The sequence below is a fragment of the Pagrus major genome, chromosome 23, assembly GCF_040436345.1.
Source record: "Pagrus major chromosome 23, Pma_NU_1.0".
Lineage (NCBI taxonomy): Eukaryota > Metazoa > Chordata > Actinopteri > Spariformes > Sparidae > Pagrus > Pagrus major.
Window position 1 is genome coordinate 27,000,456 of NC_133237.1, and position 27,806 is coordinate 27,028,261.

At 43.0% G+C, this 27,806-nt stretch overlaps 4 protein-coding genes across 4 annotated transcripts; all 4 read left to right on the forward strand.

The window, feature by feature from the left end:
• The first annotated feature begins 294 nt into the window (after positions 1 to 294).
• Positions 295 to 3,558, forward strand: LOC141019463 (uncharacterized). Its single transcript, XM_073494390.1, has 2 exons — positions 295 to 621; positions 2,017 to 3,558. Exons 1-2 carry the CDS (start codon positions 426 to 428, stop codon positions 3,513 to 3,515), a joined length of 1,695 nt encoding a protein of 564 aa, XP_073350491.1. The 5' UTR covers positions 295 to 425; the 3' UTR covers positions 3,516 to 3,558.
• A 5,542-nt stretch (positions 3,559 to 9,100) lies between these two features.
• Positions 9,101 to 10,403, forward strand: LOC141019993 (uncharacterized). Its single transcript, XM_073495029.1, has 2 exons — positions 9,101 to 9,642; positions 9,908 to 10,403. The coding sequence occupies exons 1-2, from the start codon at positions 9,101 to 9,103 to the stop codon at positions 10,401 to 10,403; spliced, it is 1,038 nt and encodes a 345-aa protein (XP_073351130.1).
• A 4,800-nt stretch (positions 10,404 to 15,203) lies between these two features.
• On the forward strand, positions 15,204 to 16,525 carry LOC141019994 (uncharacterized). The gene is made up of 2 exons (XM_073495030.1): positions 15,204 to 15,630; positions 16,002 to 16,525. The coding sequence occupies exons 1-2, from the start codon at positions 15,204 to 15,206 to the stop codon at positions 16,463 to 16,465; spliced, it is 891 nt and encodes a 296-aa protein (XP_073351131.1). The 3' UTR covers positions 16,466 to 16,525.
• A 1,300-nt stretch (positions 16,526 to 17,825) lies between these two features.
• Positions 17,826 to 23,710, forward strand: LOC141019995 (uncharacterized). Its single transcript, XM_073495031.1, has 2 exons — positions 17,826 to 18,265; positions 23,191 to 23,710. The coding sequence occupies exons 1-2, from the start codon at positions 17,826 to 17,828 to the stop codon at positions 23,708 to 23,710; spliced, it is 960 nt and encodes a 319-aa protein (XP_073351132.1).
• The last annotated feature ends 4,096 nt before the right edge of the window (positions 23,711 to 27,806 follow it).

Here is a 27,806-nt window from a genome sequence, read left to right on the forward strand (position 1 = left end):
ATTGTCTCAAATTACTTTTGATACTTAAGTACATTTTATCAGACGCTATAATACTTTTATTCAAGTACTAACCATAAGGGTGACTTTGACTTTTACCAAAGTAATATTTTAACACAATATCACAACTTTTACTCAAGTAGGACTTTTTGGGTCCACATCTTTTCAATATTTTTTTCATTTTTATTTAAAAGTGTGAGTGTCGGGTTTTATTTAACCCCTAACTAGAAATTGTGCTTTTATTTTGAAAAGAACGTCATCAGACCGGAAATGGCCTGTGTTTGCTGAACACACGCGTTAACTTGACCGCAGCCAGGCGCTGCACGTCGGGTCGTCTTTTTCACAACAAAAGCCGCGTGTCCACAGGGAATAACGGCGGGTATCGGTCGGTCCGGGCCGCAGAACAGCGCCGCGGTTCCGCTCGCATCATGTCCAGCATCCAGCTGCTCAGAGTGCTCGTGAACGAGCGGCTGTCCGCGGCCGCGGAGGAGATCTTCGAGGCGGTCAAGAAGACCATCGCAGGCTACGAGGAGGAGATCCTGCTCTCCAAACGGGAGATCCGCCGGCAGCGCAGGATGCTGCAGACAGTTATCAAACCCGAAATAAAGATAAACAAACACTCAGGTTTGTGGATTATCGGCTTGTTCTCACTGTTTCACCATGTGCGCGCAAACGCACCGAGACGTTTCCAGCAGGAGCCGAGGCGACGCCTACTTCTGCTTAATGAAGTCAGTTTGGTTAAGTTAGCTGCTGGTTAACTTCACAACACGGAGACATTAACTAGTTAACCAGCAGCTAAATGTGATGAAGGCTGAAGCAGAGTCGGTACCAGGTTAACATGCCTCACAGTGACCAGGCCCTTCCGGTGCGAGATGATATCTGCAGCATGGAAAACACGTCAACACACCAAACTCCATTTAACCATCAAGCAATTTTAAGATTAGCTCGCTTATCTGCAAATGTATACACAATAAACCACGATTTAATACATTATCTTGAATGCACAGGTCTATTTTTATATTCGGCATAGAAATGACTCACTGGGCAGCTGTAAAGTTAGATAAAAATACACTTTTGTACTTGATCACTATCAGCGGTAAGTTACCCTGATGGGAAACGACTTTTGTTTCCAAACATGAAAAATACAGAGCAATGTGTGTCGTTTGGTTCATGTTACCCAGCCGAATTATAAACTGCATCAGAGTGATTTTAAAAAAGATAATTTTCCTGACTCAACCTGACACTGTTAGCCTGTAGGTTCAATAAACACACATTAAATGCTTATATTAAATGGAGTCTGGCGTCAGGTTGAAGTTGCCTGCAAACTAATAATATTGTTAATGATGCAAAGTTTTCCTTGTTCCAGTTTTTAGATTTTGAGGATTTGGTGCTTTTCTTTTTCTTATAACAAACAAACTTTCTGTGTGTTTTGTCCTGTTGGTCTGACAAAACAAGACAATTAAGAAGGATTCAGAGATCCATTTGCAACATACACAAGCAATATGAGTTATGAAAGACAATGTGACATGTGTATTAAATGAACATTTGTCATAATCTTAAAGGAAAAGTTCATCCAAAAATGTTAAGTCCACAAAACATTTCTGGAGCTTCACACCTAAACAAGTGAAGAAGCTGGAGACTTGTTTTAAAACAGAAAACACAGTTGTCTCCATGCAGCTCGTCTGCTGTAACCCAAGTCTGCAGAAGCCCCGAGACGTTATTTACACCCTGAGCATGCGGTCGAGCTTGTGCACCCTCCTCAGACGGGGTGTACGCCGACACTTTTGGCAGCTACAGTGAAGATTTCAGCTTAAAAAAGGGTGTAAATAACAACTTTTCAATACGAAACTTCACCTGACATCTTGTCAACAAAACAATTGATTACTAATTGAAAAAGTAAAATTGGCAGATGAGTCATTTTTAAAATAATTGCTGTTCCTGTATCCAGTTTACAAATTGATTTTAAATGCACATGGTGTCGTATTTGATTGATTTTCCTCCTTCGTGTTTGTCCTGCAGACCAACCACAGCTGGCTCTCTCCGTCTGGGACGAGGACTTCTCCGACGATCAGCAGCAGGAGCGCTGTGACCAGGAGTGGAGCTCCAGTCGGGACCACGAGGAGCCGCTACAAACTGCTAAGAGCCAGGAGGACCTGCCCAGCAGCCAGGAGGAGGAGCAGCTTCAGGAGCTGGAGGAGGAGAACGCCATCAGGTTCATCTTCACTCCTCCGTATGTGAAGAACGAGCTCGACCAGCTTCAGTCGGGTTATCAGAGCGCTAAAGGAGAAGAAGATCCTCTGCCGAGCACTTCAGCCGAGCAGGACCAGACGAAGGTGGAGGTTGAGGATGGTGCGTCCTCCAGCTGTTCTGCGGCCGAGCACGACGACAGCGACGACGAGTGGAGGGGCAGCGTGGAGTCTCAGACCGACGACAGCGACAGCAACAGCAACCGCAAGTGGAAGAAGATTAAAGGGCCTCGACTACCGACGGCCTCAACTCTGCACCCGGCTAAAAAACCAAAGTCACGCATCTGCTGCAAAGTCTGTGGGAAAGCCTTTCACGCCACCGTCTCTTTGGTGAACCACATGGAAGTTCACCCCAAGGACGTCTGCGGCGTGTGCGGCGAACGTCTGGAGACCGAGGAGAGTTTTCAGGCTCACCTGAAAACACACGTGAAGGCTGAAATCTGCAGCGTTTGCGGGAAATGTTTCGGGACCTCGAGCTCTCTGGAGACGCACATGAGGATCCACACGGGAGAGAAACCGTTCAACTGCAGCGAGTGTGGGAAGTCCTTCAACTGCCGCCACAACATGATGCGACACATCCGGATACACACGGGGGAGAAACCGTATTCTTGCACCATATGTGGCAAATGCTTCAATGACTACTCCACGCTGAAACGCCACCTGCTGGTTCACCTGCACAAGAAGAACCTGGACCCGAATAACACGACCGCAAACAAGGATGAGAACGGCGACGACGACGAGAAGAAGACGAAGACATCGTCGGCAAAGAAGCATCACACTCGGACCATCTGCGAGGTGTGCGGGAAGATGTTTCACTCCATGGTTTCTCTGGTGAATCACGCCAAAAGTCACGCCACGGACCTGTGCGGCGTGTGCGGGATGCACTTCGACTCGGAGGAAAACTTAAAACTTCACCTGAAAACTCACAAAAACGGGAAAGTGTGCGAGGTGTGCGGAAAGTGTTTCGACAGTCAGGGGAACCTGGAGATGCACATGAGGATCCACACGGGGGAGAAGCCGTTCCTCTGCAGCGAGTGCGGTAAATCCTTCAACTGCCGACACAACATGATGCGACACATCAGGACCCACACGGGCGAGAAGCCGTACCTGTGCAACATCTGCGGCCGCTGCTTCAGCGATCACTCCACGCTGAAGCAGCACAGCAGCACCCACACCGGAGAGAAACCTCACCGCTGTGAGATCTGCGGGAAAGGTTTCCACCGAAAGACGTACGTGAGGCTTCACATGAAGAGCCACACGACTGAGAAGTGACTGTGAATGTGACGCGGTGTAAATAAAAACATTTTCATTTCAATGTGCTGGTGTCGCCTGTCTCACCTGTCAGAACTCTCATCAGGACTCTGGGCTCAGTTCAGGTTGTGATCATTCAGGATCTGTTCTTTGATTCTGCCCGAATCACATTTTTGTAACGATAATAACGATTATAAATATGAAAGATTTCACTCGCTGGTGACAAACTATCACCACACTGCAGCTCACTGCGAAATAAAAATAATGCAGGTTTAAAGTCAGGATGCTCGCTACAGTTTCTTTTTCCAGCCGATACAGACAACAGATAATTACCTTCTCATGGCCGACAACGGTGAAGTTACATTTTTGTCTTTTAAAGAGAAGTTTGTAGAGCTGAGCAACATGTCAGAGATATATCATTATCATATGAGACCATATATGATCCATCAATATCAGCAAGTGTTTGAAAACTTGTAGACTGTAAGAAAGTCTGCACTGACGATAGTCTTCTCCTCCACCTCGCCCTTATTTTTATTTTTATTTTTCTTCTTTTTTTCACCCTACTCCTGTTCATCCTCCTTTTTCTTTTTCTCCTCCTTCTTCTCCTCTGCCTCACCCTTTTTCTTCTTGTCCTCTTCCTCACCGTCGTCGTCATCGTTGTCTTCTTCTTTTCCTCCTTCACCTCCAGGTCCTCTTCCTCATCATCCTCCTCCTTCTCTTCTTCTTCTCCCCCTTCTCTTGTCCTCCTCCGTCGTCGTCGTCTTCTTCCTCTCTGTGTTCATTGTCTTTATTTATTGGCTACGATCTCATCATCGACCGTTACATAAATAATAAGCTAAAATAAAAATCAGTCTTATATACACATCGTGCATCGCTATCCGAGCTCACTGGTTCCTACTGAATTCATAAAACACCACAAATACACAGTCTCGTGTTTAAAAAGGTTCAGTGATCAAAACAAGATGGAACAAACAGGAGGAAGAGGACTTTTGTTGGGGACTATTTTCAGCAGCGGATTAATCCACAGATACATCAGGCTGTGATTCGCACACGATACGTGTCAGGAGACACTTTCACTGGTGGTTTGAGTCTTTAAAGGGATTTATTGATAAGAAAACTACAGAATATCAGCGGACTGACCCTTTAAGTTGACGGCTTCCTGTCTGATCACAGCCTCACGGTGCCTCGTTGCATTTTCATCAAGGTTCTGTTGACATTTGTAAAGTTACACACTTAGATACTAAAACAGATTTAACTTCGCTCACGGCTCACTGGTCCTTTCCTCAGATCTGATCTGGAGACAGTTTAGAGCTCAGATAGACGTTTGATGGCTGAGACAGATTATCAGTAATCAAGTAGATCGATAACTGATACTTGGAATCAATATTTTATCGTAAAAATAAAGAATCTTACCGTCAAAAATTGGAATAACCAAATTTCAGGTACTTCTGCTTCCTCTGCTCTACATTTATTTGTTAATTTTAATTTCTAGTTACTTTGCAGATTCAGATTACTCAGCGTTGATTGGCTCTAACTCGTGACGTGTAACCAATCAGATAGCGTTGTGGACAGAGCCAAAGTAGCAAATAACAATGTGACTGATAATCAATAAAATGCTGAATATCGGCCTTTATCCCTACAGAGTCACCTTATCTGAAAAATAAAGTGCAATTTGTTTTTCTATCAGTGATGTAGAGCTACACTGCCATAGTGCCACACTCTCACTGCGTACTTTCATCTTTCATTTACACTCATTTAACCTCCATGTGCTGTATTTTTACTGCAGCAACAAGAAGAAATCCCCTTAAAGATCCCAACACGATGACATTATCTGCAGCGAGGCGCCAACAATCATCCTGTCGCCTGTAGTTTGTGTCGTTTGAATGCAGTAGCAGTCACAACGTGCCTGATTGATGACGAAATCTGAACAGACTGTTTCTCTTCTCGTTTATGACGGTTTGATCTCATGCAGAGACTTGTGACTCGGAGTTTATCTGAGGTCTCGTATTCAACCAAAGATGTTCACAGAACTGTGTTTGTTTTAATAAACGTTCACTTTATGACTTTATGACTCAGGAGTCCACTTTGGTTTCATTTTCCAACAGAGAGGAAAAAACACCCACGCAAACAGCTTCAGGTGAAGTTAAAGGAGATGGTGTAAAAACTTTCCGAAGCATATTTGCTGTTTCAAGTTTCTCTTTCGGTTTTGTTTCACTACTTAATTCAGATCAGAAAAAAAACATTGGTTCCCTTTGTTTTCATGGCTGAATAAACTGAACAAACAAACTGAACTTAAAGAGGACGTTTGGAAGAAAAGTCTCGTTTCCAACACGTCAAAAAGTGACGCTTTGAGAGTGAGACTCAAAATTTTTTGCATAAATCAGGATTTTTTGCCTCAGAGTGTAGAGAGACGGCAGGAGAGCGATGAGGGACGACATGTAACAAAGGTCCCTTTTTTAAAAAATGTTCTTTAAGATCTCAAAGATCTTTTCAGCAACATCATCAACAGCTTCCTCAGGTTTGATTCATAAAAGCTGCCGAGCATTAAAAACTTTGCTTAAGCAGGTTTAAAGAAGCCTGTTTGTAACTGACACACCTGATCTGCAAAACTCAACTCAACTTTTCTTTATGTTGCAACTTTCTGCTCATTTATGTTGAATTTTCTATTTCTCTCTCGTCACAACACTGTGTTCATGCTCTGGTTCTGTTTAGGCACAAGAACCACCTGGTTAGGGTCAGGAAAACATCATGTTTGACTTAAAATACCTGTTTTGGTCGCCACAAAAACAGACGATGTCTGCAGGTCTCCTCGACTCGAAATGTGGTCGCCCATTTGGCAGTAATGATGTCACTAACTTCACCTCCATGTCCAGCTGCGACAGGTGGCTAATAATCTAAAAGATAAAACCTTGTCAACCTTGTATGTATCTGTGGTTTGCAGAAACCTTATATCCTGGAGACTGGACTGATTTAACATTTGTTTGTCTGAGAATGGATGAATTTATCAGAATGTAAAAAAAAGCTGGAAGACATCGGGACAATTTCCAGTCGTATTCGTTGTGACAAAAACAATTATTTTAATACAAAACATGATCTTTTCTTTAGTGATTCTTGTTCCTAAACCTGACCAGACCTAAAATATTAAATATTGTTGTTGCAGCGTTCAAAAAAACCTAAAGTTTTATCATATCTGTGGTTTGCAGAAACATATAATGCAACATTTATTCTGGTGAATTTTTCCACCCAGAAGTAAAAGTACACATCTAATAACCCAATAGTGGAGGCCTGCAAAGCTGCATAACTCTCATGCTCACACATGCCCATCAGGCCTTGAAATCCCAACGTCACTGATGTGTCTACCACACCCAAATAAGCACATCCTGTCTGTTGTGAACGAAAGTCATGAAACAGAGCATACAGGTGAAACGAAAGTCAAAGTTGAATGCACATATAAGGAAATTCCCTATGGGATGTCCTGAACACCCTTATATAAAGCAGCGTGAACCCACAGCTGCACTCCTGCAGGAACTTTGAGAAAGGTACGTGGACACACACTCTGTCTTCTCACGACAAAAAAGTCAGAAGTTTTTATAGTAAAAATTAGCAATACTCTGCTTTTAAGTACAATATGATGTTGTGACTCAGGGAGCTTCTTGTCTGATGTATTTCTAATGTCCTAAGTGAACGCACATGTTGAACTGTGTTTAATCAAAGAGAGGAACAGAAATAAACTCTCACCAGACAAGTTGGAAGGTCAAGATTGGAAAACTGTGAAAGAATCCATTTAACAGAAGAGCAGTTTATGTAGTGATGAAATGTAACCAAGTACATTTACTCAAGTACTGTACTTAAGTGCAATTTTGAGGTACTGCAAATATTACACTTTGTACTCCACTACATTTATTTGATCACTTTAATTACTAGTTACTTTACAGATAACATGCTGCATCAGACCCAAAGTAATGCATTTTAAATGTACGACTTTTGGGTTTATCATGTTTGACTGGAATCTGAACAGTAATAAACTTCTCTCCTACAGCGATACTGACACCAACATGCAGTACCAGTGGGCTGAAGATGACTTTGATGTGCCCTATGGCGTAACTCGACTGGGCCTCTCTGCGCCAAAAGATGGTTATATATACGTCATGTACCATGGCACCACCAGGCAGAACGCTCAAGCCATCCTGAGAACAGGTTTTCAGCAGTCTAAAGACGGGATGCTCGGCCGTGGCGTCTACCTCAGCAGAGACCTGCAGAAAGCGAGCCGCTATCCCATTGATCACCCTGAGTCTGACAGGGCCGTCATTAAGGTTCTGGTCAGCGTGGGGAGAGTGATCGCCATCAATCGTCAAAACCACCCTCAACGGACGACCTGGCATGACTACGGCTACGACACCGCCTGGGTGCCACCCAGCTGTGGGATGGTGAGGAGCGGTTTGGAGGAGGATTGTGTCTGGGATCCAAACCGAATCCAGATCACTAAAATCATCAACCCACTCCCAGTCCCAGTCCAACGGTCCTCTGGATATGGAGCATATGGCTACAAGTGAGCTCTCCGAGCTGCTACCAATTTATTTTTGTATGTTTGGATTAAAGTAAATGACATTTAATTCAGTAACTGTGTCATTTTCAGAATACATTGGTTGAATCTGAGCTTCGGTCTGGTTTTGTTGAAAGCATTAAATAGTAACACGTTAGTTGAGAGCAGCACTTGAAGAGGCAGTAATGCAGAGAACAGAGAAGCTTCGTCACTGACGACTCATCATCTGACTGGAATCTGAACAGTAATAAACTTCTCTCCTGCAGCGATACTGACACCAACATGCCGTACGAGTGGGCTGAAGATGACTTTGACTTTGCTGTGCCCCCTGACGTCGGTCGACTGGGCCTCTCTGCGCCAATAGATGGTAGAAAGTACGTCATGTACCATGGCACCACCAGGCAGAACGCTCAAGCCATCCTGAGAACAGGTTTTCAGCAGTCTGCAGGTGGGATGCTCGGCCGCGGCGTCTACCTCAGCAGAGACCTGCAGAAAGCGAGCCGCTATCCCATTAATCACCCTGAGTCGGACAAGGCCGTCATTAAGGTTCTGGTCAACGTGGGGAGAGTGAAAATCATCGATCGGCAAGACCACCCTTATCAGAAGATCTGGCATGACCACGGCTACGACACCGCCTGGGTGCCACCCAACTGTGGGATGACGAAGAGCGGTTTGGAGGAGGATTGTGTCTGGGATCCAAAACGAATCCAGATCACTAAAATCATCAACCCACTCCCAGTCCCAGTCCAACCCTCCTCTGGATATGGATCATATGGCTGCAAGTGAGCTCTCCAAACTGCTACCAATTTATTTTTGTATATTTGGATTAAAGTAAATGACATTTTATTTAGTAACTGTGTCATTGTCAGAATAAATTGATCATGTTAAATTTGAGCTTCTGCCTGGTTTTGTTGAAAGCATTAAATAGTAACACGTTAGTTGAGAGCAGCACTTGAAGAGGCAGTAATGTAAAGAACAGAGAAGCTTCGTCACTGACGACTCATCATCTGACTGGAATCTGAACAGTAATAAACTTCTCTCCTACAGCGATACTGACACCAACATGCCGTACGAGTGGGAGGAAGATGACTTTGACTTTGACGTGCCCCCTGACGTCGGTCGACTGGGCCTCTCTGCGCCAAAATATGGTAACAGGTACGTCATGTACCATGGCACCACCAAGAAGGCTGCCCAGTCCATCCTGAGAACAGGTTTTCACCAGTCTGCAGGTGGGATGCTCGGCCCCGGCGTCTACCTCAGCAGAGACCTGCAGAAAGCGAGCCGCTATCCCATTGAGCACCCTGAGTCTGACAAGGCCGTCATTAAGGTTCTGGTCAGCGTGGGGAGAGTGATCGCCATCAATCGTCAAAACCACCCTTATCAGAAGACCTGGCATGACTACGGCTACGACACCGCCTGGGTGCCACCCAACTGTGGGATGGTGAAGAGCGGTTTGGAGGAGGATTGTGTCTGGGATCCAAACCGAATCCAGATCATCAGCATCATCAACCCACGCCCAGTCCAACTCCCAGTCCAACTCCCAGTCCAACTCCCAGTCCAACTCCCAGTCCATCCGTTCTTTGGATATGGACCATATGGCTACATGTGAGCTCTCTGAGCTGCTACCAATGTATTTTTGTATATTTGGATTAAAGTAAGAGATATTTTATTTAGTAACTGTGTCATTGTCAGAATAAATTGATCATGTTAAATTTGAGCTTCTGTCTGGTTTTGTTGAAAGCATTAAATAGTAACACGTTAGTTGAGAGCAGCACTTGAAGAGGCAGCAATGTAAAGAACAGAGAAGCTTCGTCACTGACGACTCATCATCTGTCTGGAATCTGAACAGTAATAAACTTCTCTCCTGCAGCGATACTGACACCAACATGCAGTACCAGTGGGCTGAAGATGACTTTGACTTTGCTGTGCCCCCTGGCGTCGGTCGACTGGGCCCCTCTGCGCCAAAAGATGGTAATATGTACGTCATGTACCATGGCACCACCAGGCAGAACGCTCAAGCCATCCTGAAAACAGGTTTTCAGCAGTCTAAAGTCGGGATGCTCGGCCGTGGCGTCTACCTCAGCAGAGACCTGCAGAAAGCGAGCCGCTATCCCATTGATCACCCTGAGTCTGACAGGGCCGTCATTAAGGTTCTGGTCAGCGTGGGGAGAGTGATCGCCATCAATCACCAAAACCACCCTCATCAGAAGACCTGGCATGACCACGGCTACGACACCGCCTGGGTGCCACCCAGGGCCGGACTGGGAGACTTTTTCAGGCCAGGAGTCAGTCATGTAACCAGGCCACCCTTTCCTCGCCTACACACGCGCCTTCACAACCACACCTTCAAGAATGGGCACGCATAAAAGCACACACACACACACACACACACACACACACACAGAGTAAATTCCAAATAGAAGTCCACATATGGGACCTTTTGTACAATCTAAGGTTGAATATACAGTAACTTTTATGTTTGGGCTGGTAAATACAGTAACACAACAATCCTCAGCAAAATCCACTAACACACTTCATAGAAGAGAATAAAGGTTTTACATAATAAGTAGTGCCAAGGTTACAGCTCAACATAAACAGTCATGTCATGTAGAATATCAACTGCCTCATTGGCACATATTTTTGATGTGTAGCCTACAATATAACCTAATAAACAAGGACAACTAAGTCCAAATCAAACAATTAATCAGCTGTGAGGGGACAGCCTCTGAACACATGTTCACAGAGCACATGCACGCACGCACACACTGACAGACACATATATGCGATGTATAATACAGTCCGAGAGCATAGTTCCTAATAAGCAATCACATGATATTGACTAATATTTTATATAGGCTGTAATTATCATACCGGGGAATACTAATGAACCCCAACCTAAACCTCAGGTTGGACTACACAGCTTTCATGTTTGTGCTGGGACACAACAGCAAGTCAGCAACAGACAGCAACATTCAACAACACTAGATCTTAATAGAATAATGCTGCAGGGCCAAGACAGCTATTATTACAAATGAGAGCCATTCATGTCAAACGGCAGCGCCTGGTGGTGTTCATGTGTCTGCAGCTTGTTGCATGTTGTTGCTCTACTGTAGAAATGATTCTGAACCTTCTGCCAACTGCTCTGCACCGGCTGCTCCTGAAGCACCAGCAGGACTCGTGTCACCACCATCACCACCTTTGAATAGCAAACATGTGCTGACAGTGTTTTCCACACACTGTAGTTCAACACTGTAGTTCATCCAGTGAGATAGTGCAGCCTGTGTCTCACTGGATTTGCCCTTGTATTCATATACATAACAATGGAATGATTATATCCCATTTGTTGCACAAATAAATAATTTCAAAAGCAGTAAATAAATAAAAAAAGTGGCTTGTAAATCAGTGATTTTAAAATCCCAATCCTTATTTTAATTTCAAGGCCAGGGCCTAGTAGGCTGCATGTTTACACTGTGTGAAAGTGTACAGCCTCAAGGACCCTGGGGGGTCCCTGGACCTCACACTGACAAGAACCAGTGGGTTTTTAGATAATTGACTTGCAGACGCATCTTTTTTTTTTAATGGCACCATGGTTGGGGCTGAATAAATAAGTCAGTTTTAGGAATTTGGCCACGTCATCCTCCTCCAGCGCCACACACACACACACACACACACACACACACACACACACGTCTGTGTGGTTGATGCGGACTGTTGGGGTGGGTGTTAATCCAAACAAACCAATCGTCTTGTCCTCCTCACATGCTGCTGGCCTGAGTGGCCTCTGATTGGCCCGGCCTGCCTCTCTGACTTAGAAAAAAAAGTCAGATAGCCGCGACGCCGGCAGCCTGTTAAAGAAAAAAAAAAAGAGAGAGAGACGAAGGCCAATCATAGGCCGGCGCTTCGGGAATACTCCCGGTTCTCCCTATGGCCAGTCCGGGCCTGGTAATCAAGTAGATCGATAACTGATACTTGGAATCAATATTTTATCGTAAAAATAAAGAATCATAGCGTCAAAAATTGGAATAACCAAATTTCAGGTACTTCTGCTTCCTCTGCTCTACATTTATTTGTTAATTTTAGTTTCTAGTTACTTTGCAGATTCAGATTACTCAGCGTTGATTGGCTCTAACTCGTGACGTGTAACCAATCAGATAGTGTTGTGGGCGGGACACTGAGTGAGACTACAGACAGAGCCAAAGTAGCAAATAACAATGTGACTGATAATCAATAAAATGCTGAATATCGGCCTTTATCCCTACAGAGTCACCTTATCTGAAAAATAAAGTGCAATTTGTTTTTCTATCAGTGATGTAGAGCTACACTGCCATAGTGCCACACTCTCACTGCACACTTTCATCTTTCATTTACACTCATTTAACCTCCATGTGCTGTATTTTTACTGCAGCAACAAGAAGAAATCCCCTTAAAGATCCCAACACGATGACATTATCTGCAGCAAGGCGCCAACAATCATCCTGTCGCCTGTAGTTTGTGTCGTTTGAATGCAGTAGCAGTCACAACGTGTCTGATTGATGACGAAATCTGAACAGACTGTTTCTCTTCTCGTTTATGACGGTTTGATCTCATGCAGAGACTTGTGACTCGGAGTTTATCTGAGGTCTCGTATTCAACCAAAGATGTTCACAGAACTGTGTTTGTTTTAATAAACGTTCACTTTATGACTTTATGACTCAGGAGTCCACTTTGGTTTCATTTTCCAACAGAGAGGAAAAAACACCCACGCAAACAGCTTCAGGTGAAGTTAAAGGAGATGGTGTAAAAACTTTCCGAAGCATATTTGCTGTTTCAAGCGTTCAGTTTTGTTTTACTTCTTAATTCAGATCAGAAAAAAACCTTGGTTCCCTTTGTTTTCATGGCTGAATCAAAAACTCAAAAACTCAAAAATCGACTTTTCTTACAAATAGCACCAGGACAACACAATTTCATACTGTTTTACTTTGTTTATATGTGGCGGACCCTGCCACCTTCTAGCTTCAAACAGTGTTCTGGGACCTTATTCTCCTCTGAGAGCAGCTTGTTTATTCACTTATGGAAATATTAAAATTCTGAGTTTGAATTTCTTCTCCAAAACTACACAGTGCTCCTTTAAAATAAAAACTTTGCTTAAGCAGGTTTAAAGAAGCCTGTTTGTAACTGACACACCTGATCTACAAAACTCAAAACCACAGAGATGTTCACACTGGACTTTTCTTTATGTTGCAACTTTCTGCTCATTTATGTTGAATTTTCTATTTCTCTCTCGTCACAACACTGTGTTCATGCTCTGGTTCTGTTTAGGCACAAGAACCACCTGGTTAGGTTCAGGAAAACATCACGTTTGACTTAAAATACCTGTTTTGGTCGCCACAAAAACAGACGGAGAAGTCTGCAGGTCTCCTCGACTCGAAATGTGGTCGCCCATTTGGCAGTAATGATGTCACTAACTTCACCTCCATGTCCAGCTGCGACAGGTGGCTAATAATCTAAAAGATAAAACCTTGTATGTATCTGTGGTTTGCAGAAACCTTTTATCCTGGAGACTGGACTGATTTAACATTTGTTTGTCTGAGAATGGATGAATTTATCAGAATGTAAAAAAAAGTTTGTTTACATCTGAACTTTCCTGAGCAACAGCCAAACCCAGATCATTTCAATAAGACATCGGGACAATTTCCAGTCGTATTCTTTGCGACAAAAACAATTATTTTAATCCAAAACATGATCTTTTCTTTACTGATTCTTGTTTCTAACCCTGACCAGACCTAAAATATCTAGTATCGTTGTCGCAGCATTCAAAAAAAGAAGTAAAAGTACACATCTAATAACCTAATGGTGGAGGCCTGCAAAGCTGCATAACTCTTATGCTCACACATGCCCATGAGGCCTTGAAATCACAACGTCACTGATGTGTCTACCACACCCAAATAAGCACATCTTGTCCGTTGTAAACTAAGTCATAAAACCAAGCATACAGGTGAAACGAAAGTCAAAGTTGAATGCACATATAAGGAAATTCCGTATGAGATGTCCTGAACACCCTTATATAAAGCAGCGTGAACTCACAGCTGCACTCCTGCAGGAACTTTGAGAAAGGTACGTGGACACACACTTTGTCTTCTCACGACAAAAAAGTCAGAAGTTTTTATAGTAAAATTATCAATACTCGAGTATGAGGAGATGATGTTAGTCTGCTTTTAATTAAACCTTCAGTACAATATGATGTTGTGACTCCACAGGGAGCTTCTTGTCTGATGTATTTCTAATGTCAGTGAACGCACATGTTGAACTGTGTTTAATCAAAGAGAGAAACGGTACATTTCTCAGTACATTTACTCAAGTACTGTACTTAAGTGCAATTTTGAGGTACTGCAAATATTGCACTTTGTACTCCACTACTTATTTGATCACTTTAATTACTAGTTACTTTACAGATTACATACAGTGTATAATTACTCTTACTTGTACTTTTGATACTTAAAGTGTAACTCTCGCCAAAATGCAACCTAGGCTTTTTTTGTGAATGTACCTGAGTCAAACCTTCGTGTAAAAGCATAATTACGACAAAAAAGCCACTTCATTGTCGGTTGCTAGGGGCAACTTTACGGTAGCATCAAAATTGTCGATGCATCTCGACTGGCAGGACGGCGGCGAGCGGAGCAAGTGGCTGCTAACGTGAGTTGTTCAAAAACCTTCTTTTTAGTAAACTCTGTGTACACAAACAATGTTCTCAATGCTTGTGTTCATGTGTAGAGACCCTGGTGATACTACGAGCAAAGTTTCATGTTGTGTCGAGTCTTCTTAGTGTTTAAAAATAGCGATTTTGATGCTACCGTAAAGTTGCCCCTCGCACACCATTGAAAATGATTTTGACCCGACAACGAAACTAAGGTAAATCTTAAAAGTGGCTTTTTCGTCGTAATTATGCTTTTACACGAAGGTTTGACTCAGGTACATTCACAAAAAAAGCCTAGGTTGCATTTTGGCGAGAGTTACACTTTAAGTAGAGTAAATATTAGATACATAAAGACTTTTACTCAAGTACTTTTCATTTGGGTGAATTTAGTCATATTTTAACATGAAATCTTTACTTTTACTCAAGTACGACTTTTGGGTTTGTCATGTTTGACAGTAATAAACTTCTCTCCTGCAGCGATACTGACACCAACATGAAGTACCAGTGGGCTGAAGATGACTTTGACGTGCCCCCTGACGTAACTCGACTGGGCCCCTCTGTGCCAATAGATGGGAACAGGTACGTCATGTACCATGGCACCACCAGGCAGAGTGCTCAATCCATCCTGAAAACAGGTTTTCGCCAGTCTGCAGACGGGATGCTCGGCCGCGGCGTCTACCTCAGCAGAGACCTGCAGAAAGCGAGCCGCTACCCCATTGATCACCCTGAGTTTGACAAGGTTGTCATTAAGGTTCTGGTCAACGTGGGGAAAGTGAAAATCATCAATCACAAACACCACCCTTATCAGAAGACCTGGCATGACCACGGCTACGACACCGCCTGGGTGCCACCCAACTGTGGGATGACGAAGAGCGGTTTGGAGGAGGATTGTGTCTGGGATCCAAACCGAATCAAGATCACTAAAACCATCAACCCACTCCCAGTCCCAGTCTATCCGCTCTTTGGATATGGAGCATATGGCTACAAGTGAGCTCTCCAAACTGCTACCAATGTATTTTTGTATATTTGGATTAAAGTAAATGACATTTAATTCAGTAACTGTGTCATTGTCAGAATACATTGGTTGAATCTGAGCTTCGGTCTGGTTTTGTTGAAAGCATTAAATAGTAACACGTTAGTTGAGAGCAGCACTTGAAGAGGCAGTAATGCAGAGAACAGAGAAGCTTCGTCACTGACGACTCATCATCTGACTGGAATCTGAACAGTAATAAACTTCTCTCCTACAGCAATACTGACACCAACATGCAGTACCAGAGGGCTGAAGATGACTTTGATGTGCCCCCTGGTGTCGGTCAACTGGGCCTCTCTGCTCCAAGAGATGGTAATAGGTACGTCATGTACTATGGCACCACCAAGCAGAATGCTGAAGCCATCCTGAAAACAGGTTTTCAGCAGTCTGCAGATGGGATGCTCGGCCGCGGCGTCTACCTCAGCAGAGACCTGCAGAAAGCGAAGCGCTATCCCATTCAGCACCTCGAGTCTGACAGGGCCGTCATTAAGGTTCTGGTCAGCGTGGGGAGAGTGATCGCCATCGGATATCAAGGCCACCCTTATCAGAAGACCTGGCACGACCATGGCTACGACACTGCCTGGGTGCCACCCAGCTGTAGGATGTTGAGGAGCAGTTTGGAGGAGGATTGTGTCTGGGATCCGAAACGAATCCAGATCACTAAAATCATCAACGCACGCCCAGTCCAACGGTCCTCTGGATATGGAGCATATGGCTACAAGTGAGCTCTCCGAGCTGCTACCAATTTATTTTTGTATTTTCAAATATATTTTTGTATATTTGGATTAAAGTAAATGACATTTAATTTAGTAACTGTGTCATTGTCAGAATAAATTGGTCATGTTGAATCTGAGCTTCGGTCTGGTTTTGTTGAAAGCATTAAATAGTAACACGTTAGTTGAGAGCAGCACTTGAAGAGGCAGTAATGCAGAGAACAGAGAAGCTTCATCACTGACGCCTCATGATCTGTCACATTTTACCTTTTTGTACATTTGCAGCAGAGAATCCGAGCAGAAACAACAGGTTTATGTGTCATCGATTAATGCAGTGGAGCTCGCAGAGGGAGAACTGTGTGTGATCAGCCATCTTGATTTTACATTTCTACTGTCGTCAAACAAATGTGTTCATTCATCCTCGATGTAAAGGTGTGGGAGGTAGAGGACATCCAAAAGCTTTCCTCAGAGTTCACTGCAAGCTTAATGTACAGAGTCAGTGCTGACGACATCCTTTCATTAACCGTCTGTGTGGCTGTTGGAGTAAAGCTGGAGACTGGACTGATTTTACATTTGATTGTCTGAGAATTGATGAATTTATCAATTATTTTTTAAAACCATTATTTTAATCCAAATTGATCTTTTCTTTAGTGATTCTTGTTCCTAAATCTAACCAGACCTAAAATATGAAGTATCGTTGTTGCAGCATTAAAAAACCCTAAAGTTTTATCATTTCTGTGGTTTGAAGAAACATATAATGCAACATTTATTCTGGTGAGTGCGACTGTTATGCAGCTTATCTGCTGCTGTACATTGTGTCTGGAGGATCGTGTCTGGGATCCAAATCATCAGTGAACTGACGACCACTGCTGGATGGTCCGACCAACATGTTGCCTGGCCGACTGCAGACGTGCTCGACTGTGTGTCACAGGCAACGGTCGTCTGGCGTTCAATCCATAGTGGTGAAGTCTTTCTGGATTGGTCTGATCAGACACACTGGTCCCTCTGAAAACCCTCAGACGTCTCTGGAGTTGTGTTGAGACTCGTGGGGCACCACTACGAGGCCTTTCGCACACTGAACCGGTGTTTATGTGAGTTTTGAGTTTGACCCCTCGTTCGAGTTGAAGCCCCACGACTGAGCTGAAGCACTTCTACAAACAAACACAATCATTTTTCATAACTCAGATGCACACGGCTCTCCATGAGTAAAACCATTACAGCAGCAAATAAACTGTCGGGCAAAATACATGCACCCTTATCCCGATATCCTTCACCAATTTTGAGTAGTGAATGTGCATTTTCTCAGTTGCACCTTACAGAAGGATCAGAAATGTCCTTTTATTTGGGGGAACTGTGGCCCCTTTTGTCAGAAATGAGCATGTTCGTACATGAAGACGGTCGACTGGGCCCCTCTGCGCCAAAATATGGTAACAGGTACGTCATGTACCATGGCACCACCAAGAAGGCTGCCCAGTCCATCCTGAGAACAGGTTTTCGCCAGTCTGCAGGTGGGATGCTCGGCCGTGGCGTCTACCTCAGCAGAGACCTGCAGAAAGCGAATTGCTATCCCATTGATCACCCTGAGTCTGACAGGGCCGTCATTAAGGTTCTGGTCAGCGTGGGGAGAGTGATCGCCATCAATCGTCAAAACCACCCTTATCAGAAGATCTGGCATGACTACGGCTACGACACCGCCTGGGTGCCACCCAGGGCCGGACTGGGAGACTTTTTCAGGCCAAGAGTCAGTCATGTAACCAGGCCACCCTTTCCTCGCCTACACACGCGCCTTCACAACCACACCTACATGCATGGGCACGCATGAAAGCACACACACACACACACACACACACACACACACACACACACACACACACACACACACACACACACACACAGAGTAAATTCCAAATAGAAGTCCACATATGGGACCTTTTGTACAATCTAAGGTTGAATATACAGTAACTTTTATGTTTGGGCTGGTAAATACAGTAACACAACAATCCTCAGCAAAATCCACTAACACACTTCATAGAAGAGAATAAAGGTTTTACATAATAAGTGGTGCCGAGGTTACAGCTCAACATAAACAGTCATGTCATGTAGAATATCAACTGCCTCATTGGCACATATTTTTATGTGCAGCCTACAATATAACCTAATAAACAAAGACAACTAAGTCCAAATCAAACAGTTAATCAGCTGTGAGGGGACAGTCTCTGATCACATGTTCACACAACACATGCCCGCACGCACTGACAGACACATATATGCGATGTATAATACAGTCCGAGAGCATAGTTCCTAATAAGCAATCACATAATGTTGACTAATATTTTATATAGGCTCTAATTATCATACCGGGGAATACTAATGAACCCCAACCTGAACCTAAGGTTGGACTACACAGCTTTCATGTTTGAGCTGGGACACAACAGCAAGTCAGCAACAGACAGCAACATTCAACAACACTAGATCTTAATAGAATAATGCTGCAGGGCCAAGACAGCTATTATTACAAATGAGAGCCATTCATGTCAAACGGCAGCGCCTGGTGGTGTTCATGTGTCTGCAGCTTGTTGCATGTTGTTGCTCTACTGTAGAAATGATTCTGAACCTTCTGCCAACTGCTCTGCACCGGCTGCTCCTGAAGCACCAGCAGGACTCGTGTCACCACCATCACCACCTTTGAATAGCAAACATATGCTGACAGTGTTTTCCACACACTGTAGTTCAACACTGTAGTTCATCCAGTGAGATAGTGCAGCCTGTGTCTCACTGGATTTGCCCTTGTATTCATATACATAACAATGGAATGATTATATCCCATTTGTTGCACAAATAAATAATTTCAAAAGCAGTAAATAAATAAAAAAAGTGGCTTGTAAATCAGTGATTTTAAAATCCCAATCCTTATTTTAATTTCAAGGCCAGGGCCTAGTAGGCTGCATGTTTACACTGTGTGAAAGTGTACAGCCTCAAGGACCCTGGGGGGTCCCTGGACCTCACACTGACAAGAACCAGTGGTTTTTTAGATAATTGACTTGCAGACGCATCTTTTTTTTTTAATGGCACCATGGTTGGGGCTGAATAAATAAGTCAGTTTTAGGAATTTGGCCACGTCATCCTCCTCCAGCGCCACACACACACACACACACACACACACACACACACACACACACACACACACACACACACACACGTCTGTGTGGTTGATGCGGACTGTTGGGGTGGGTGTTAATCCAAACAAACCAATCGTCTTGTCCTCCTCACATGCTGCTGGCCTGAGTGGCCTCTGATTGGCCCGGCCTGCCTCTCTGACTTAGAAAAAAAAGTCAGATAGCCGCGACGCCGGCAGCCTGTTAAAGAAAAAAAAAAAGAGAGAGAGACGAAGGCCAATCATAGGCCGGCGCTTCGGGAATACTCCCGGTTCTCCCTATGGCCAGTCCGGGCCTGGTAATCAAGTAGATCGATAACTGATACTTGGAATCAATATTTTATCGTAAAAATAAAGAATCATAGCGTCAAAAATTGGAATAACCAAATTTCAGGTACTTCTGCTTCCTCTGCTCTACATTTATTTGTTAATTTTAGTTTCTAGTTACTTTGCAGACTCAGATTATTCAGCGTTGATTGGCTCTAACTCGTGACGTGTAACCAATCAGATAGTGTTGTGGGCGGGACACTGAGTGAAACTACAGACAGAGCCAAAGTAGCAAATAACAATGTGACTGATAATCAATAAAATGCTGAATATCGGCCTTTATCCCTACAGAGTCACCTTATCTGAAAAATAAAGTGCAATTTGTTTTTTTATCAGTGATGTAGAGCTACACTGCCATAGTGCCACACTCTCACTGCGTACTTTCATCTTTCATTTACACTTATGATGGGTGTCCAATTATTTATAACGTGTGTCGCATCATGTTGACAACCTCCATGTGCTGTATTTTTACTGCAGCAACAAGAAGAAATCCCCTTAAAGATCCCAACACGATGACATTATCTGCAGCGAGGCGCCAACAATCATCCTGTCGCCTGTAGTTTGTGTCGTTTGAATGCAGTAGCAGTCACAACGTGCCTGATTGATGACGAAATCTGAACAGACTGTTTCTCTTCTCGTTTATGACGGTTTGATCTCATGCAGAGACTTGTGACTCGGAGTTTATCTGAGGTCTCGTATTCAACCAAAGATGTTCACAGAACTGTGTTTGTTTTTAATAAACCTTCACTTTATGACTTTATGATTCTGGAGTCCACTTTGGTTTCATTTTCCAACAGAGAGAAAAAAAACACCCACGCAAACAGCTTCAGGTGAAGTTAAAGGAGATGGTGTAAAAACTTTCCGAAGCATATTTGCTGTTTCAAGCGTTCAGTTTTGTTTTACTTCTTAATTCAGATCAGAAAAAAACATTGGTTCCCTTTGTTTTCATGGCTGAATCAAAAACTCAAAAACTCAAAAATCGACTTTTCTTACAAATAGCACCAGGACAACACAATTTCATACTGTTTTACTTTGTTTATATGTGGCGGACCCTGCCACCTTCTAGCTTCAAACAGTGTTCTGGGACCTTATTCTCCTCTGAGAGCAGCTTGTTTATTCACTTATGGAAATATTAAAATTCTGAGTTTGAATTTCTTCTCCAAAACTACACAGTGCTCCTTTAAAATAAAAACTTTGCTTAAGCAGGTTTAAAGAAGCCTGTTTGTAACTGACACACCTGATCTACAAAACTCAAAACCACAGAGATGTTCACACTGGACTTTTCTTTATGTTGCAACTTTCTGCTCATTTATGTTGAATTTTCTATTTCTCTCTCGTCACAACACTGTGTTCATGCTCTGGTTCTGTTTAGGCACAAGAACCACCTGGTTAGGTTCAGGAAAACATCACGTTTGACTTAAAATACCTGTTTTGGTCGCCACAAAAACAGACGGAGAAGTCTGCAGGTCTCCTCGACTCGAAATGTGGTCGCCCATTTGGCAGTAATGATGTCACTAACTTCACCTCCATGTCCTGCTGCGACAGGTGGCTAATAATCTAAAAGATAAAACCTTGTATGTATCTGTGGTTTGCAGAAACCTTTTATCCTGGAGACTGGACTGATTTAACATTTGTTTGTCTGAGAATGGATGAATTTATCAGAATGTAAAAAAAAAGCTGGAAGACATCAGGACAATTTCCAGTCGTATTCGTTGTGACAAAACAATTATTTTAATCCAAAACATGATCTTTTCTTTACTGATTCTTGTTCCTAACCCTGACCAGACCTAAAATATCTAGTATCGTTGTCGCAGCGTTCAAAAAAACCTAAAGTTTTATCATATCTGTGGTTTGCACAAACATATAATGCAACATTTATTCTGGTGAATTTTTCCACCCAGAAGTAAAAGTACACATCTAATAACCCAATAGTGGAGGCCTGCAAAGCTGCGTAACTCACACATGCCCATCAGGCCTTGAAATCACAACGTCACTGATGTGTCTACCACACCCAAATAAGCAAATCCTGTCTGTTGTAAACGAAAGTCATGAAACAGAGCATACAGGTGAAACGAAAGTCAAAGTTGAATGCACATATAAGGAATTTCCCTATGGGATGTCCTGAACACCCTTATATAAAGCAGCGTGAACTCACAGCTGCACTCCTGCAGGAACTTTGAGAAAGGTACGTGGACACACACTCTGTCTTCTCACGACAAAAAAGTCAGAAGTTTTTATTGTAAAATTATCAATACTCGAGTATGAGGAGATGATGTTAGTCTGCTTTTAATTAAACCTTCAGTACAATATGATGTTGTGACTCCACAGGGAGCTTCTTGTCTGATGTATTTCTAATGTCAGTGAACGCACATGTTGAGCTGTGTTTAATCAAAGAGAGAAACGGTACATTTCTCAGTACATTTACTCAAGTACTGTACTTAAGTGCAATTTTGAGGTACTGCAAATATTGCACTTTGTACTCCACTACATTTATTTGATCACTTTAATTACTAGTTACTTTACAGATTACATACAGTGTATAATTACTCTTACTTGTACTTTTGATACTTAAAGTGTAACTCTGGCCAAAATGCAACCTAGGCTTTTTTTGTGAATGTACCTGAGTCAAACCTTCGTGTAAAAGCATAATTACGACAAAAAAGCCACTTCATTGTCGGTTGCTAGGGGCAACTTTACGGTAGCATCAAAATTGTCGATGCATCTCGACTGGCAGGACGGCGGCGAGCGGAGCAAGTGGCTGCTAACGTGAGTTGCTCAAAAACCTTCTTTTTAGTAAACTCTGTGTACACAAACAATGTTCTCAATGCTTGTGTTCATGTGTAGAGACCCTGGTGATGCTACGAGCAAAGTTTCATGTTGTGTCGAGTCTCCTTAGTGTTTAAAAATAGCGATTTTGGTGCTACGGTAAAGTTGCCCCTAGCACGCCATTGAAAATGATTTTGACCCGACAACGAAACTAAGGTAAATCTTAAAAGTGGCTTTTTCGTTGTAATTATGCTTTTACACGAAGGTTTGACTCAGGTACATTCACAAAAAAAGCCTAGGTTGCATTTTGGCGAGAGTTACACTTTAAGTAGAGTAAATATTAGATACATAAAGACTTTTACTCAAGTACTTTTCATTTGGGTGACTTTAGTCATATTTTAACATGATATCTTTACTTTTACTCAAGTACGACTTTTGGGTTTATCATGTTTGACTGGAATCTGAACAGTAATAAACTTCTCTCCTGCAGCGATACTGACACCAACATGCAGTACCAGTGGGCTGAAGATGACTTTGATTTGCCCTATGGCGTAACTCGACTGGGCCTCTCTGCGCCAATAGATGGTAGAAAGTACGTCATGTACCATGGCACCACCAAGCAGAATGCTCAATCCATCCTGATATCAGGTTTTCGCCAGTCTGCAGACGGGATGCTCGGCCGTGGCGTCTACCTCAGCAGAGACCTGCAGAAAGCGAGCCGCTACCCCATTGATCACCCTGAGTTTGACAAGGTTGTCATTAAGGTTCTGGTCAACGTGGGGAAAGTGATCGCCATCAATCACCAAAACCACCCTTATCAGAAGATCTGGCATGACTACGGCTACGACACCGCCTGGGTGCCACCCAACTGTGGGATGGTGAGGAGCGGTTTGGAGGAGGATTGTGTCTGGGATCCAAAACGAATCCAGGTCACTAAAATCATCAACCCACACCCAGTCCAACTCCCAGTCCATCCGCTCTTTGGATTTGGAGCATATGGCTACAAGTGAGCTCTCTGAGCTGCTACCAATTTATTTTTGTATATTTGGAATAAAGTAAATGACATTTTATTTAGTAACTGTGTCATTGTCAGAATAAATTGATCATGTTAAATCTGAGCTTCTGCCTGGTTTTGTTGAAAGCATTAAATAGTAACACGTTAGTTGAGAGCAGCACTTGAAGAGGCAGTAATGCAGAGAACAGAGAAGCTTCATCACTGACGACTCATCATCTGACTGGAATCTGAACAGTAATAAACTTCTCTCCTGCAACGATACTGACACCAACATGCAGTACCAGTGGGCTGAAGATGACTTTGCCTTTGACGTGCCCCCTGGCGTCGGTCGACTGGGCCTCTCTGCGCCAAAAGATGGTAACAGGTACGTCATGTACCATGGCACCACCAGGCAGAGTGCTCAAGCCATCCTGAGAACAGGTTTTCAGCAGTCTCCAGGTGGGATGCTCGGCCGTGGCGTCTACCTCAGCAGAGACCTGCAGAAAGCGAGCCGCTATCCCATTGATCACCCTGAGTCTGACAGGGCCGTCCTTAAGGTTCTGGTCAGCGTGGGGAAAGTGAAAATCATCGATCGGCAAAACCACCCTTATCAGAAGACACCTGGCATGAACACCCACACCTACATGCATGGGCACGCATGAAAGCACACACACACACACACACACACACACACACACACACACACACACACACACACACACACACACAGTGCATTCCAAATAGAAGTCCACATATGGGACCTTTTGTACAATCTAAGGTTGAATATACAGTAACTTTTATGTTTGGGCTGGTAAATACAGTAACACAACAATCCTCAGCAAAATCCACTAACACACTTCATAGAAGAGAATAAAGGTTTTACATAATAAGTGGTGCCGAGGTTACAGCTCAACATAAACAGTCATGTCATGTAGAATATCAACTGCCTCATTGGCACATATTTTTTATGTGCAGCCTACAATATAACCTAATAAACAAAGACAACTAAGTCCAAATCAAACAATTAATCAGCTGTGAGGGGACAGTCTCTGAACACATGTTCACACAACACATGCACGCACACACACACTGACAGACACATATATGCGATGTATAATACAGTCCGAGAGCATAGTTCCTAATAAGCAATCACATAATATTGACTAATATTTTATATAGGCTGTAATTATCATACCGGGGAATACTAATGAACCCCAACCTGAACCTAAGGTTGGACTACACAGCTTTCATGTTTGAGCTGGGACACAACAGCAAGTCAGCAACAGACAGCAACATTCAACAACACTAGATCTTAATAGAATAATGCTGCAGGGCCAAGACAGCTGTTATTACAAATGAGAGCCATTCATGTCAAACGGCAGCGCCTGGTGGTGTTCATGTGTCTGCAGCTTGTTGCATGTTGTTGCTCTACTGTAGAAATGATTCTGAACCTTCTGCCAACTGCTCTGCACCGGCTGCTCCTGAAGCACCAGCAGGACTCGTGTCACCACCATCACCACCTTTGAATAGCAAACATGTGCTGACAGTGTTTTCCACACACTGTAGTTCAACACTGTAGTTCAACACTGTAGTTCATCCAGTGAGATAGTGCAGCCTGTGTCTCACTGGATTTGCCCTTGTATTCATATACATTATAATGGAATGATTATATCCCATTTGTTGCACAAATAAATAATTTCAAAAGCAGTAAATAAATAAAAAAAGTGGCTTGTAAATCAGTGATTTTAAAATCCCAATCCTTATTTTAATTTCAAGGCCAGGGCCTAGTAGGCTGCATGTTTACACTGTGTGAAAGTGTACAGCCTCAAGGACCCTGGGGGGTCCCTGGACCTCACACTGACAAGAACCAGTGGTTTTTTTTAGATAATTGACTTGCAGACGCATCTTTTTTTTTTAATGGCACCATGGTTGGGGCTGAATAAATAAGTCAGTTTTAGGAATTTGGCCACGTCATCCTCCTCCAGCGCCACACACACACACACACACACACACACGTCTGTGTGGTTGATGCGGACTGTTGGGGTGGGTGTTAATCCAAACAAACCAATCGTCTTGTCCTCCTCACATGCTGCTGGCCTGAGTGGCCTCTGATTGGCCCGGCCTGCCTCTCTGACTTAGAAAAAAAAGTCAGATAGTCACGACGCCGGCAGCCTGTTAAAGAAAAAAAAAAAGAGAGAGAGACGAAGGCCAATCATAGGCCGGCGCTTCGGGAATACTCCCGGTTCTCCCTATGGCCAGTCCGGGCCTGGTAATCAAGTAGATCGATAACTGATACTTGGAATCAATATTTTATCATAAAAATAAAGAATCATAGCGTCAAAAATTGGAATAACCAAATTTCAGGTACTTCTGCTTCCTCTGCTCTACATTTATTTGTTAATTTTAGTTTCTAGTTACTTTGCAGACTCATTCAGCGTTGATTGGCTCTAACTCGTGACGTGTAACCAATCAGATAGCGCTGTGGGCGGGACACTGAGTGAGACTACAGACAGAGCCAAAGTAGCAAATAACAATGTGACTGATAATCAATAAAATGCTGAATATCGGCCTTTATCCCTACAGAGTCACCTTATCTGAAAAATAAAGTGCAATTTGTTTTTTTATCAGTGATGTAGAGCTACACTGCCATAGTGCCACACTCTCACTGCGTACTTTCATCTTTCATTTACACTTATGATGGGTGTCCAATTATTTATAACGTGTGTCGCATCATGTTGACAACCTCCATGTGCTGTATTTTTACTGCAGCAACAAGAAGAAATCCCCTTAAAGATCCCAACACGATGACATTATCTGCAGCGAGGCGCCAACAATCATCCTGTCGCCTGTAGTTTGTGTCGTTTGAATGCAGTAGCAGTCACAACGTGCCTGATTGATGACGAAATCTGAACAGACTGTTTCTCTTCTCGTTTATGACGGTTTGATCTCATGCAGAGACTTGTGACTCGGAGTTTATCTGAGGTCTCGTATTCAACCAAAGATGTTCACAGAACTGTGTTTGTTTTTAATAAACCTTCACTTTATGACTTTATGATTCTGGAGTCCACTTTGGTTTCATTTTCCAACAGAGAGAAAAAAAACACCCACGCAAACAGCTTCAGGTGAAGTTAAAGGAGATGGTGTAAAAACTTTCCGAAGCATATTTGCTGTTTCAAGCGTTCAGTTTTGTTTTACTTCTTAATTCAGATCAGAAAAAAACCTTGGTTCCCTTTGTTTTCATGGCTGAATCAAAAACTCAAAAACTCAAAAATCGACTTTTCTTACAAATAGCACCAGGACAACACAATTTCATACTGTTTTACTTTGTTTATATGTGGCGGACCCTGCCACCTTCTAGCTTCAAACAGTGTTCTGGGACCTTATTCTCCTCTGAGAGCAGCTTGTTTATTCACTTATGGAAATATTAAAATTCTGAGTTTGAATTTCTTCTCCAAAACTACACAGTGCTCCTTTAAAATAAAAACTTTGCTTAAGCAGGTTTAAAGAAGCCTGTTTGTAACTGACACACCTGATCTACAAAACTCAAAACCACAGAGATGTTCACACTGGACTTTTCTTTATGTTGCAACTTTCTGCTCATTTATGTTGAATTTTCTATTTCTCTCTCGTCACAACACTGTGTTCATGCTCTGGTTCTGTTTAGGCACAAGAACCACCTGGTTAGGTTCAGGAAAACATCACGTTTGACTTAAAATACCTGTTTTGGTCGCCACAAAAACAGACGGAGAAGTCTGCAGGTCTCCTCGACTCGAAATGTGGTCGCCCATTTGGCAGTAATGATGTCACTAACTTCACCTCCATGTCCAGCTGCGACAGGTGGCTAATAATCTAAAAGATAAAACCTTGTATGTATCTGTGGTTTGCAGAAACCTTATATCCTGGAGACTGGACTGATTTAACATTTGTTTGTCTGAGAATGGATGAATTTATCAGAATGTAAAAAAAAGTTTGTTTACATCTGAACTTTCCTGAGCAACAGCCAAACCCAGATCATTTCAATAAGACATCGGGACAATTTCCAGCTGTATTCGTTGCGACAAAAACAATTATTTCAATCCAAAACATGATCTTTTCTTTACTGATTCTTGTTC

Bases quoted from the DNA above. Each gene is read 5' to 3' on its own strand.
- LOC141019995 (XM_073495031.1), top strand. From the start codon at position 17,826: ATGAGCATGTTCGTACATGAAGACGGTCGACTGGGCCCCTCTGCGCCA. The intron at 18,266-23,190 runs GCACGCATGAAA...TCTCTCCTGCAG, and splicing joins AACCACACCTACATGCATGG to CGATACTGACACCAACATGC.
- LOC141019994 (XM_073495030.1), top strand. From the start codon at position 15,204: ATGAAGTACCAGTGGGCTGAAGATGACTTTGACGTGCCCCCTGACGTA. The intron at 15,631-16,001 runs CTAAAACCATCA...CTGAAGATGACT, and splicing joins TCCAAACCGAATCAAGATCA to TTGATGTGCCCCCTGGTGTC.
- LOC141019463 (XM_073494390.1), top strand. From the start codon at position 426: ATGTCCAGCATCCAGCTGCTCAGAGTGCTCGTGAACGAGCGGCTGTCC. The intron at 622-2,016 runs GTTTGTGGATTA...TTTGTCCTGCAG, and splicing joins AAAGATAAACAAACACTCAG to ACCAACCACAGCTGGCTCTC.
- LOC141019993 (XM_073495029.1), top strand. From the start codon at position 9,101: ATGCCGTACGAGTGGGAGGAAGATGACTTTGACTTTGACGTGCCCCCT. The intron at 9,643-9,907 runs GTGAGCTCTCTG...TCTCTCCTGCAG, and splicing joins TATGGACCATATGGCTACAT to CGATACTGACACCAACATGC.